At 37.7% G+C, this 12,952-nt stretch overlaps 1 protein-coding gene across 1 annotated transcript; it reads right to left on the bottom strand.

Moving 5' to 3' along the window:
• Window positions 1–10,013: 10,013 nt before the first annotated feature.
• On the bottom strand, window positions 10,014–12,381 carry LOC149197691 (UDP-glycosyltransferase 86A2-like). The gene is made up of 3 exons (XM_089403970.1): window positions 12,291–12,381; window positions 11,639–12,203; window positions 10,014–11,208 (listed from the first exon to the last, which is right to left on the bottom strand). Exons 2-3 carry the CDS (start codon window positions 12,174–12,176, stop codon window positions 10,244–10,246), a joined length of 1,503 nt encoding a protein of 500 aa, XP_089260096.1. The 5' UTR covers window positions 12,177–12,203; window positions 12,291–12,381; the 3' UTR covers window positions 10,014–10,243.
• Between the last annotated feature and the right edge of the window lie 571 nt (window positions 12,382–12,952).

Consider the following 12,952-nt stretch of genomic DNA (forward strand, 5'->3'; position numbering starts at 1 on the left):
AAGTGTAAAAGAAACACTCGACAATCATTTCATATTTTAGGAGTCAGAAAAGGGCTTAAAAGAGAACTCCAAGGTTTCACTTTTTCGTAAGTTTTAACGAGTTCGAAAAAATGATAAAAATGTACTCATGGTTTTCATTTTTTCGTAAGTTTTAATGAGTTCGAAAAAATGATAAAAATGTACTCATATGGCCAACTTTCAATTTAATTTACGAGCACGAAAAGATGGAAAGAACTCGGCATTTTCATTTGTTTTACGAGAATGAAAGATAGAAAAATAATCTCGGTATTTTCATGAGTTTAACGAGTCTTGAAAATAACTGAAATTGACTCGAGATAGGTCTCATTTTTACAAAACCTTGAAACAGAGAAAAACTATGCTTCAAAGTAGTTTCATTTTTACACAAGCTTGAAACAGAGAGAAAACTGTGCTTGATGCCCCCTAAGCATAATTTCTAGAGTGCATGCCCCCCCAGCTTCATTTCATTCAACTAAGTACACTGCTGGTAATTATTAGTTGGATGGAATGAAGGTTCAGTTACGAGAATGAAAGATTCGACCTAAAACTGTAAGAAAATTATGCAAAAAATTGAAATAACTAACCTAAATATACAACTTAACATTTATGAGATCTAGTCAAACTCTCGACTTAATTAGAGGAGGATTTGTTTCATTTTTTAACGAGCTTGACACAGGAAAAGAACTATGCTCGGATTCGGTTTCATGTTTATGCAAGCTTGAAATGGAAAACCATGCTTGTTATAAGTTCGCATGCCCCCAGCATAATGATGCAAATCAAGGTACATGCCCCCCAAGCTTCATTGCATTCAAACAGGTGGATGAAATGAAGGTTTACTTTCACAATCTTGGAAAGACTCGTGGGAGTTGTTTCATTTTTTAGTGAGGTTGACACAGGAAAAGAACTATCCTCAAAACCCTTGTTTCATTTTTTAAACGAGCTTGACACAAGATAAGGAACTATGCTCATAACTGCTCTCTACAATCTACCTAACAAGGAACTATACTCTAAAAACCTTGATTCATTTTTTAACGAGCTTGACATAAGACAAGGAACTATGCTCTAAAAACCTTGATTCATTTTTTAACGAGCTTGACACAAGACAAGGAACTATGCTCATGACTACTCTCTACAATCTACCTATATATCCTAAAACCTACCTGATTCATTTTTTAATGAGGTTGACTCAGTAAAAGGAACTGTCCTCATACAACTGATTCATTTTTTAACGGGGTTGACACAGTAAAAGGAACTTTCCTCGAACCAACTGATTCATTTTTTAACGAGGTTGACACAGGAAAAGAACTGTCCTCATGGCAGCCTGTTTCATTTTTTAACGAGGTTGATGCAGGAAAAAACTATCCTCGCACCAGCCTGTTTCATTTTTTAATGAGGTTGATACAAGAAAAAACTATCCTCGCTCACTGATTCATTTTTTAACGAAGTTGACACAGGAAAAGGACTGTCCTCAAAACATCCTGTTTCATTTTTTAACGAGGTTGATACTGGAACAAAACTATCCTCACACTCACTGATTCATTTTTTAACGAGGTCGACACAGTAAAAGGAACTTTCCTCGGACACCCTATTTCATTTTTTAACGAGGTTGACACAGGAACAAAACTATCCTCACACACACTGATTCGTTTTTTAATGAGGTCGACACAGTAAAAGGAACTTTCCTCAAAACATTGATCATGGCTTCCAACTAGAAGAAAGACATGTCAATGGACACACCTTGATCATGGCTTCCAAGAGGTCTTCATCAGAAGGAAGAATACTTCTCTGGAAGGAACACATGTCAAGGGAATCAAAAGGGATAAGATCATTGTGTTCAAGTAATCCCATAGAGTTTTCCATGTCAATTACCGGATCTAAATCAAAGGAAGATGAGCAAACAGTGAGAGGCTCACTTACATCGGTAACTGAAAACATGGGACCAGTTGCCACATAATTAACCCGTGGCGAGGTAGATACCACTTGAGAATTAGGAACATTTAGGGTTGTCATATTATTGGTAGTTGAAACAAGACTAGGGAACGAAAGTTGGTCTACAGTCACAATATTTCCATTGTGAGGGAAAGACATCACGCGAAAGAGTGACGATACGACAACTTTCATTGCATAAACATAGTCTCGCCCAAGGAGGAAATTGAAATCCAAGGGACCTCGAACTACCATAAGATCAATACATACAGTTTTACCTCCCAAGGTAATAGAAAACTTAGGAAGGATCCCTAAAGGTTCACTAATGGTTCTGTTAAAAGCTTTCATATTCTGCGTAATAGGCGCAAGATGAGGGGAACCCAAAGCTTTCCAAATAGTTGAGGATAAAATACTAACAGAAGCACCTTCAACTACCTGAGTACGATGTATGTCCCTACCACTAGCCTTGACAATGATTTGGAAAGGGATGGAGGAAGGAAGACGAGGTTCTGTCAGTCTATTCCAATCAAAGGAAAAGACCTCAGTACTTGGAGGGGGTTCTGTAGAAACAGGTGAAATGCCCCCCGGCATAGAAGAATCTGATGTAACAAGAAGAACCTGAGTGGTATGAAGTTCACTCTCTAAAGGGAAAGTGGGATCGATTGAATGTGAAATTGAATCGACCACTTGATCAAATAACGGATCATCAACCTGAGTGACATGAGTTTCACTCTCCAATGGAAGAGTGTGATTGATTTTACTTGAAATTAGATCAATCACTCCGTCAGTTGACGGTAGGTTGGGAGAAAGTTTATGGTAACCAGTTGGAAATTCTTGCTGTGGAACAATAAGGTTTTCCAACAATTTTAAGGTTTCATCCATGTGAGGGCAAATGTGAGTTTGATGACTCCCTTTGCATAACTTACAAGGAAACCTAACTTTACCCTTTTTCCCAGGAACCTGACTATCGCTGGTTGATGGATCAATGGAAAGTTGATGAGATTTTTGTGACCATACTTCCAAGACCTTTGGAATACCGGGACAATTGATAAGGAAGTGGTCACCCTTACAAAGCTTGCAAGGGTATTTGGGTTTACGATGCATGTTGGAGGTTTCCTCATCACAACTAACACTTACAGCGATGGTTGGTTGGTTGAATTCTTTCTTATCTTGCTTCTTCTTCTTCTTCTTCTTCTTCCCTTTCTTCTTCTTCTTAGCCACCTGGTTACTAGCATCAAGGCTTTTACCAAGTGAAGAGGAAAAAATGGAGGAAGAAAGCGAAGAAGGTAAAGGGCCAACAGAAGGTTGGTGATGTTGAGATGGTGAACTCTGTTGAGGTGGAACAATTAGAGTATTTGGGGCCAACGAAGTTGAAAATAACCATATCAGTAAACCTATTGTAAATCCAGGTAATGACAAAGTAGCCATATAAGGAGGACCAACATTTCCAAAGAAAGGAAAAGTACTAGGGTCCTCGTTAAGAGGGGTTCCTAGGTTGGTAAATTCTGGAACATTTGCCATTATATCCAACTTCAGTGAATTTTATTAATAATTTAAAACTAAAATTAACAATTCACAATTCACACCTAACAATTAAAATTCACAATTCACACCTATGTTCTCTAAAAGTAAAAACCAACAAATTAACACGCGCTATCAAATCTAGGAGTCAAACCACACACAAACAGTAACTTTCCATACCGAAAACACTAGTTGGTGATGAAATCCAACCTCGCAGAATTCAATACAGAAATGGCGGTTTGGAACAGTTACCTCGGCAACCTACTTAATGAATAGACTGGACCAAGTTCCTCCATTTAACCGTCTCGAGTGAAGTGAACCCCCCAGAAAATCCAAGTGAGTCTAGCCGACGTCTGCTCCAGGTACAGTGGGATCTTCCCACCACTATCACCTTAGGAAGAATCCTAAAGAATATGGCCACTAAGGTTACCAACTGAAACAAATATACCTGGGGGAACAGTCTACGATCCGATACGCGTGCAAGGGCAGAGTAACAAGCTCAATCCCCTTGAAGGCTCCTTGACATAATCCAAGGTTTACCAACAAGTGACCCCAGGCTCCTCGACAATGGTTAATCCGAGGTTTACCGTTTTTAATACGTGAATATCTGGCGTCGTTCCCAATGAGGAAGGATTGATTTCCACACTGGTTCGGACATGATCTCGTGCTTCTCCTTTAAGAGGAGCTTTCCCCGAGCATAGATGTAACAATTGGGTTTCTTCCCTACCACAAGATACAGCTACTTGTTTGTTTTTACTGTCTTGGAGAGTTAATTACTCTCCTACTCCAAGACACTAGCCTAAGCTAAGTTGGTGTATCAGAGCCCTAGAAATGTAAAAATTACTAGATGAATTTTAATTAAGCGCTGTGTTATTTAGGCTGTTATTACTCAAAAGGGTAAATGGATACGAAACCAATGGTGTTATGACCCGACTCAAAACTGAATGCAATCGAATATGATAATGTAATCCTTTCAATTCGATGAATCCTAACTAAAGTAAGGAGAGAGTTTCCATTCACTTCCAACAATGCAAAAAATTGATCACTAAGAGAAAATATAACAAATTCTCTAATGCACTAATTTCATCAAGAAAAACTAATGCAAATCAATTCCAAAATATTTTTTTTATTTTTATTTTTGTGTAAATTCAAATCAAAGAAAACTGATCTAAATCTACGATTGATTTTTCAGAATGTAAACTATGCAATTGTAATCTATGCACAATTCACTTGAAAAGTATGCAAATGTAATCTATGCACATTTTTCATTCATATTCTGAAAATGAGAATTCTAATTAGGCAAATGTGATCTATGCAAGAGAATTCTCAAACACAGGATGATTCTAATGTAATCTAAGAACCAATCAAGTGCAAGTCGAGAAAATTGGGCGAGAGTTCCAAAGATCAAAAATAAAAACACTCAAAGGCGATTAACACTCATACAAACCTCCAAGTAATGACCAAACCTCCAAGTAATGACCAAAGGCAATCAAATTAAGAATTTCTCAAAAAAGAGACTCAAAACACCCAATTGATAAAAGCTTAAAATAGGAATGCCAACGAAATTAACCAAGGAAAGTTTTTTGACAGGGAACAAGCAGGTCTGGGCAATGGCTAAAACCTATAAACTAATTCTAAACTAATAAAAAAGAGAAAAATTTAAAATTTTCAAATTTTTGACAGGGTACGCAGGCAACCTGTTTACACAGGTGCGTCCACGCTCTGTGCACAAAGCAAAAGTGCGTACAGGTACGCACTGTGCTTAACTCAGAGGGTGCATACTTCTCCCAAAACTATGAAAAATGAAAACTAACTCAAAATTAACTAAATTAACCGAATCCCACAATCATCAAGTCAAAAACAGAAACAGAAAATACAGTTTCTCAGGTCAAAGTATAGACAAAGAAAACAATCAAGTCCCCAGTGGAGTCGCCATTTTGTCATGCGGAAAGAGTCAATTTTGCGGACAAAACCGACCTCCCTAGAAACTAAGGCGTTTCTAGTGACAAACAAAACAATCAAGCACTATCTTTCCCTAAATATGCATTTAAAATAAGAGCAACCAGGTGTTTAAGGCATACCTTTAGTCCAACGCTGTTTGTAGCAGCCAAGCCTCTTGGATCCAGATGAGCTCCTCTCCTTGAAGCCTGCATACACAAACAAGCAAACGATTACATAGCACCTGAATAACTCATATAATAAAACATATCCATCATAAAGACCAAGGAGTTTATGAAAAAAATTATATATATAACAACTTGTTGAGAAAAATGAACTTAATTGTATTAATTGGAAACAAAAGAAACCTTACAACCAGTGCCTTGGTGTTGTGCAGGTCCCTCCCAGGGTCCAGCAAGAGTTCTCCTCTACTTTGATCAGCTCACCCACTTCCAAATGAAGCTAAGAAAGGATTGGAATCTCTCCTCTCAAGCTCTATAAGGGAGTCCTAATTTCAGCAGCATCTACCCTTAGGAATGTTTAGCTTTCAACCTCCCTTTCCTCTGGCCCAATGCCTATATTTATAATGCTTTGGAGGAAGTTAAACAGGTCCACCATCAATGGGATAAGACCCTCTTTCAAAGGGATAGCTCCCCTCTTCATGGGATAAGTTCCTCTTTCATTGGGATGCATGAACCATCTGGAGGCGCTCAATCCACATCAAACCATCTTCTAGAATGCTCTAGAATCGACCGCAAGTAAGTTTTTGAAGTAAAACTTGTGCCTTTTGACTTTTACAGGGGTACTTACCCACCCCTTTACAGACAGAGCGTACAAGTACGCAGGTATTATGTACTTGAGGTGCGTGCCCGCAAGTAAGAGTAAGAGAAAGTGGGGAATCAGAGTTATATTGATTTTTTAAAGGCTTTCTCTCTTTTTTGGAGTTTGACATGAGGAGCAGAGGTATAAGACTTGCCAAGGAGGACAGTATGGTTATTGATGGAGCCATACTGACTGCAAATAGTCATGGTGACAAATTTTAGTGTAACACTCCCATTCTATTCGTTGTCTTATACACTTAGAGCCTCACTTTATTTATACAATCCCACGGTCCACAGACAATGGGTAGGTCTATGAAGCCGACATTACATTACAAAATCGAGGGTAGACAACCCTGTCACTCTATTATAACTTCACACTCCGCGTCCATAATTCGCGTAGCTTTTACAAAATAATTGGTAAAACCTTAGGCATTAAGCCCCAAAACATGCCTTGGGGGATTTCATATCCAACAATTAAACCATTGGTTTTGGTGATTTCCTAGGGTCAAACACACGGGCCTTCCCATTTGGCTACTTTGATGTAGGTTTTGTTTACTCATTACATATGCCAAGAAGTAGTGTTTTGTAATCCATTGGTCTGGTTCTGGTCATTCAACAATTATTTCTTTTTTAGTAGATCAGTGTGGCCAACTGCAATTTCCTTATGGATTGATTGGGACACATGATGCATGTGGATCACTACATTTTGTCGCCATCTCTATGCTAAGTGGAGGCATCGAGGTGGTTCCATGTGTCACCTCTGGATGGTGCCACATGTCACCTTCTAAATGGTATCACGTGGCCTCTTTTGTGGATGTCATTTGGCACTGCCAGTGACTCTTTTATTTTACCATTTATTTAAAACTTCAAAAATCCATAACTTCCTAAAATTAAGGCCTTTTGAGTTGCTATTCACCTTTGGAAATATCTCGTTGAGATTTACGAATTGTTTTCATTTCTGTTGAGATTTGAGGACTTGGAATTTTAAGCCATTTTGGATCTTCCTCGATCATCCTCCTTGAGGGCATCAACAAAATCAACCTGCGTGAGTCTTGCCAAATATTGTAGATTTGTCTTCATTGTATCCCTCCTAGTAACCTTCCCACCAATATTTCACATGGGGAAGGACATTCATGAGTGTGAAAGTGATATTATCATTGCCAATATTTTGTTGGATGGAGAAATATCCCTGTAATAGATTTAACCATTTTTTCAAAGAATTTGCATCAATTTGGCCTTCAAATAAGGGGATGTCAATGCTAAATGAGACCTTGAAGAGTATTGTACCTCCAAAATTTCCACTTTTTGAAGGTGCCTCAACTATTGTTGGCAATTTTTTAAGGATCTGGCTAAAATTATCCATCATCGCATTCCTCTGTCACATGAGTGCTTCCTCGAGAAACAACTTGATAGTATCTCCTACTCCATCGTCTCTCTTTTATTCCACCATGAAAGAATGCTTGGGCTTGTGAGAGAAATCATTCCCAAGTGAAACAAGCTTGAGACTAAACTCTTTATACCTTGACCTTGCTAGGGACATTGATTGAGAAACAACAAGGAGCAAATTTATATTATACTTCTCATCCCAATTGTACAAGGAACGAAATGAACTAGGACACATGAATAAATATATAATAGAGCACAATGATATAACTAAAACCCAACTTCTATTGATAAAAACAATAATAGAATATTGTAGAACACAGACTGGCTAGAATGGTGGCCGCTTTCTTTGAAGCGAGAGATATGGCAACTAGATGCATTGGAAAAATCTATCAAAAGGCACTGAAAGAGTGAAAATTTAACATAAATATAGAGCTCTATAGGTCCAAAATCCTAACCTTAGATGATGAAGTACCAAAATATTTGTGACCCTTAGCTTGTTAGTTGGTACATCAACTTCATGGGGGTGCAAAATTTGCATATAATTTCTGTTTGAGGTGCACAGTGGCACACTGGAAACAAATATTCAAGAATTACAAATTTTTGATGGGGCTTAGGGATGCCTTCGTAAACCTTTCCAACCCTTTCCCCAAAAGTCGCCAGAAAAAATAACTTAAGGCCTCGAAACAAGACTAAAATTTTGGGACCCAAAAAACCATGGAAATATTGTCAAGAGGATAAAGAACCATAGAGTTAGTTGGAAGAGGTGGGTGGCCACGATATCCACCTAAATCACAAACATTTTTTTACCATGCTCAACATTGAATCTTTTATTCACATGCTGTAGATTCATACCATGGGGAATGGAATGAATACCTTGGGCTCATGGAAATACTTCGTTCATTCATGCTACCCATCCCAAGTTTTGTTATCAAATGTACTTTGAAGACTAGATGGGTATTCTTATGAGTGCTAGATGTCTTCCTTATGAATTTTACTACATAGATCCAAATTGTATTTTCTCATGGTTATAATCTATTTTGATGCCATAGATCCACCATGTACTTTTTCATGGTCATGGTCTTCCATATTAATACATGGATCTAGAGTGTATCGTGTTGGAAATTGTACTTTATTATCTCTTGCACTGAGCATGGGAATGTCTATGCATATATGATTGGTTGATGGCTCATTGCATGTCCTAACTCATTCCTTGATATTTCATTCATTATGCCATCATGGGCATTACAATATTATAATGTGTTTTGATAATCATTTAAAAATAAATTTTATTTTAATTTGAAAATAAATTTCATCATTTTAAAAATTCATTTATATTTGTTTTAAGCTCCTCTTTGATATTAAATTAAACTAAGATCATATCAAAGAAATACATAAAGAGCTTTGATATTAAATTAAACTAAAATCGTATCAAAGAAATAAACAAGGAACTTTGATATTAAATTAAACTAAGATCTTATCAAAGAAAAACATAATTTTTGCTAGTGATTTCTCAATGTGAAACCATATTCAATTTTTTAATGCTCCTCTCTAAATATTATATTAGACTAAGATGAGGTGAAAAAAATTCATAATTTCGCTAATAGCAATATTTTATACCAAAAAAATATAGATTCTCTTTTTGTTTCAAAATTGAGAGTAGTAAAGATTCTCTTTTATTGTCAAAATTGAGAGTAGTACTATCTAATATCTAGCCTAAATACTAAATTTTATTGGATGACTTCCAAAATACAAATGTATTCAAAATCTATCATATCTAGCTTATTTAATGTACTAGCTTTAGTGTCTTATATACAATGGAATAAAAACATGTTAAAAGGAAAGAGATAGTGCATACTCAATTAGTGGAAAGGTGAAGGTAAAGTGTAGACACATGGGAGAGTGCCAAAGGGGTAGAAGAAAACTCTCTTAAGACTAGGAATGACAATACCAACTAGAGGAGCACGATGGATAAAAAGATAATCAAGAAAGGGCATAGGGATAGAAACCTCACTTGTCTTCTAGGGAGAGAGCAAAGCTAGACACAGCACACAAAAACTAACAGAAAAATCCAAGGCTATTAAAAAAGTGTTGGATGAGCCAGGACTTAGTTGAGTCCTGGAAATTCCGTAAGGAAACAACAAATACTGAATGATTAAAAAAAATAAAAATAAAATGCCACCTACAGACCACTATATATAAGCTGCCATATACCACATTCAGCCTCTTTAAAACATAAGGAGGTCACCGGTAAGGAGGTCACGGCATCCAGAGAATTTAATAGTATTGTTTTTAATTTAATCCCAAGTTACAACATATCCCATAATAGACCATAAAGCCCTGTGCACAAGTAGTCATGCTTTTATTTTGACGTAGGAAGCCTGTATCATCTTAACCAAGACCACGAGAGGTAGTTCGAAAATATGTGCTACGACTTATGACAGTACCAATTCTAGTGAAACTTCACGCATCATAGCGCTCCAAAGGATGGGTGATTCTTTAGTGCCATAAGGATGCAAAATATCAGTAAATATATAATGCTCTCTGGAATCAAATCGGCAATATAGATAAGCTACTATTAAAAATAGGGCAATTAGGTGAAAGTACGGCATGGATAGATCTATACATGACAGTATTCAGTCTTGCTTTCCCTGAGGTTTAGCATTTAATGCCTTCAAACCCATTACAAAACTGTCCATGTTTTTGTCTGAGGATCCCCCTGTTCGCACTGCAGTCCTCGCACTTTCTTTTATGGCTGCAACTTTTTTCTTCATCTCCTTCCCTTCGTCGGTGAACAATTTTCTGATAGCGCTGGATATATCTTTACTGTCTATCATTCTGTTATCTTCTCCGTGAGCCCCTCGGCTCACTCTGAATCCAAGTTTCCATTCATCGGCCATAAATTTGCAGTTGGTGAACTGATCCGCCCAAAATGGAAATCCTAACATAGGAACTCCAAGGGCTATGGCTTCAAGCATTGAGTTCCAGCCGCAATGAGAAATGAATCCCGCAACAGAGGAATGGGATAACACTTGCAACTGATTGCACCATGGAACAACGAGGCCCTGGCTTCCCACCTCGTCCAAAAACCCATCCGGTAAGAGATCTGAGACTGTTGAAGCTACTATGTCAGGACGCAGAACCCAGAGAAAGGGCTGTCTGCCGTCCCTGAGACCCATCGCTATTTCCTTCAGCTGATCTTTAGACGCATGAATCAAACTACCAAACGAAACGTATATAACAGAACCGTTGGGCTTTGTATTGAGCCACTCTGAACAGTCATGCTCCGTGCAAAGGCTTGTTCCAGTGCGCATGTTCTCATCAGGACTTTCACCTTTCAAATAACCTGATGGAAGCAGCGGACCCACACGGAAAACTGGAGGTTCTAATTTCATTGAAGCGTTCACTGTCGCACTTTCGAGATCGTCGAAAGAATTACAGAGAACCCAATCTGCTTCGCGACTTGACTGAAGGGACTTACGGAACAAATCAAGTAAGTATAGTGAATCGGCGTCTGTTTCATTGAAGAAGGACGGAAGATCTCTTGGATGTAACGTTGGAACGCCAGGAATATAATCAATCAAATTATCAACCTCATCACCTGCAGTTCAATCATCCTACTGATCATGATAAAATCAGAAGGAAACAAAGAAATGGATTTTTTTGTGGTCAGATTCAAGAATCTGAATTTAATGGTAGATTCTATGTAATTTAATTGTAGATTCTATATTTTGGAATCTGATGCATAATAGCCAGGTTAACCAAATTATATTGATAAAGAAGATGACAGATTTAACAAGCTTAAGTGAACTTGAATGCAAATTCCAACCGTTTTTTGAAATTTAATGAACATAAGTAATGTTAAATAAATTGACCTAATTCTTCTCTATAAAATTTCAAAACAAATTTACCTCATGATGTCAAATTCCAAAATATTTCCAGAACATGCCATCTATATAAAAAAAAATTGATACATTGATACATTCAACTATACAGATCCTTTATAGTAAACAGGCATGCATAAAGCTTACCAGACCCTTTATCATGAGATTGGCGTTGAGCCTCCACAAGATGTGAGTGATAGAAGATTGAATAAACAACTGTTGGCTGTGTCCAAAACGAAATCCAGGGAATACCAAATTTCTTAGTTACTTGCAGTGACCAGAAAAGCATTGTGTCAGCTATGACACACGATACCGGAGGTCCCGTCTCGTTGAGATCGTGAATAAGGCGTTCCAACTCTCCTCCCATATTTTCCACACTGTGCACAAACTCGGAAAATCCAGCGGACCGATCGAAATCGAGAGGCAACCCATCGGAGATCTGAGCAAAGCGAATATCACCATCCATATTGTGGGCATCAATAGGATCGACTTGCTCAGTCTGAGAATGAGCTTTAATGATCTGATGGTGTCTGTGATGGGTGGTAACGAAGGTGACAATGAGACCTTTGGAAGCAAGATTCTTTGCGAACTGCATCATGGGATTCATGTGACCCTGAGTGGGGTGTGGAATAACCAAAGCATGTAACGGTTCGCAATTGTGAGCCATCTGATCCTTGTGAGCCATCTGACCTTGAGTCCCGCTAAGCAAATACTGATAACAAAGATACAAGATAAAGATTTGTGTAAACAAAACTAAAAGCCGAGCATGCACAGAATTCCATGGACAGAGACTGAGTACCTGGTCCGTAATCCTTATCTCGATTGCCGATTCCCTGAATATTCCGCAATCGGACGGAGACTGGAATTTGACCTCAGGACTGCGACCAAGTACCTGCCTGATCCTGAATGTGCAGGAGACCGTCTTCTTTATAGCAATTCGGGGTTTTAATAATATGAATTTTTAAAATCACACTTGTCGTTTATGGCGTGGTCTTTTTACAGTTGTAGACCTGTCTTTTATGGCGTTGTCCTACTTGACAAAGGAAATAATATTAACTAAAATATTATTATATCATATTATTCCATTCAAAGTGAAGTAGTTGAAATAATACTCTTTTTATTTTAAGGATTAAAATATGCGGATGAAGGGTTTGCACTGATAGGTGTCTATATTTCGACTGTTTGTGGATGAAGGTTTGTTTACTTTTGTTTTTGTTTTAAATGGATAAGCGAGATTGGCTTCGGAGAGAATATGCGACTGCTTCGTTTGGGTGCTAAATCGATGACTTAGGCGCCATCACTAAAGTTAAATAAAGTTAATATTAGATATGTGTATGCGTCATCAATCATTAGATGCCATCAATTATTAGATAAGTTAATATTAGATATGTGTGGTCTCCATCAATTATCAGATGTCATCAATTATTTTATATATATGTGTGCGCCATGAATTTTTGGTTT

Source organism: Pinus tabuliformis, chromosome 2_2 (genome assembly GCF_031772625.1).
Source record: "Pinus tabuliformis cultivar Carrire ecotype Pingquan chromosome 2_2, CPIR1, whole genome shotgun sequence".
NCBI lineage: Eukaryota > Viridiplantae > Streptophyta > Pinopsida > Pinales > Pinaceae > Pinus > Pinus tabuliformis.

Coding starts and splice junctions, on each gene's coding strand:
- LOC149197691 (XM_089403970.1), bottom strand. CDS start 12,176: ATGGCTCACAAGGATCAGATGGCTCACAATTGCGAACCGTTACATGCT. Junction 11,209..11,638: donor ATCTCATGATAAAGGGTCTG/GTAAGCTTTATG, acceptor ATTGAACTGCAG/GTGATGAGGTTGATAATTTG.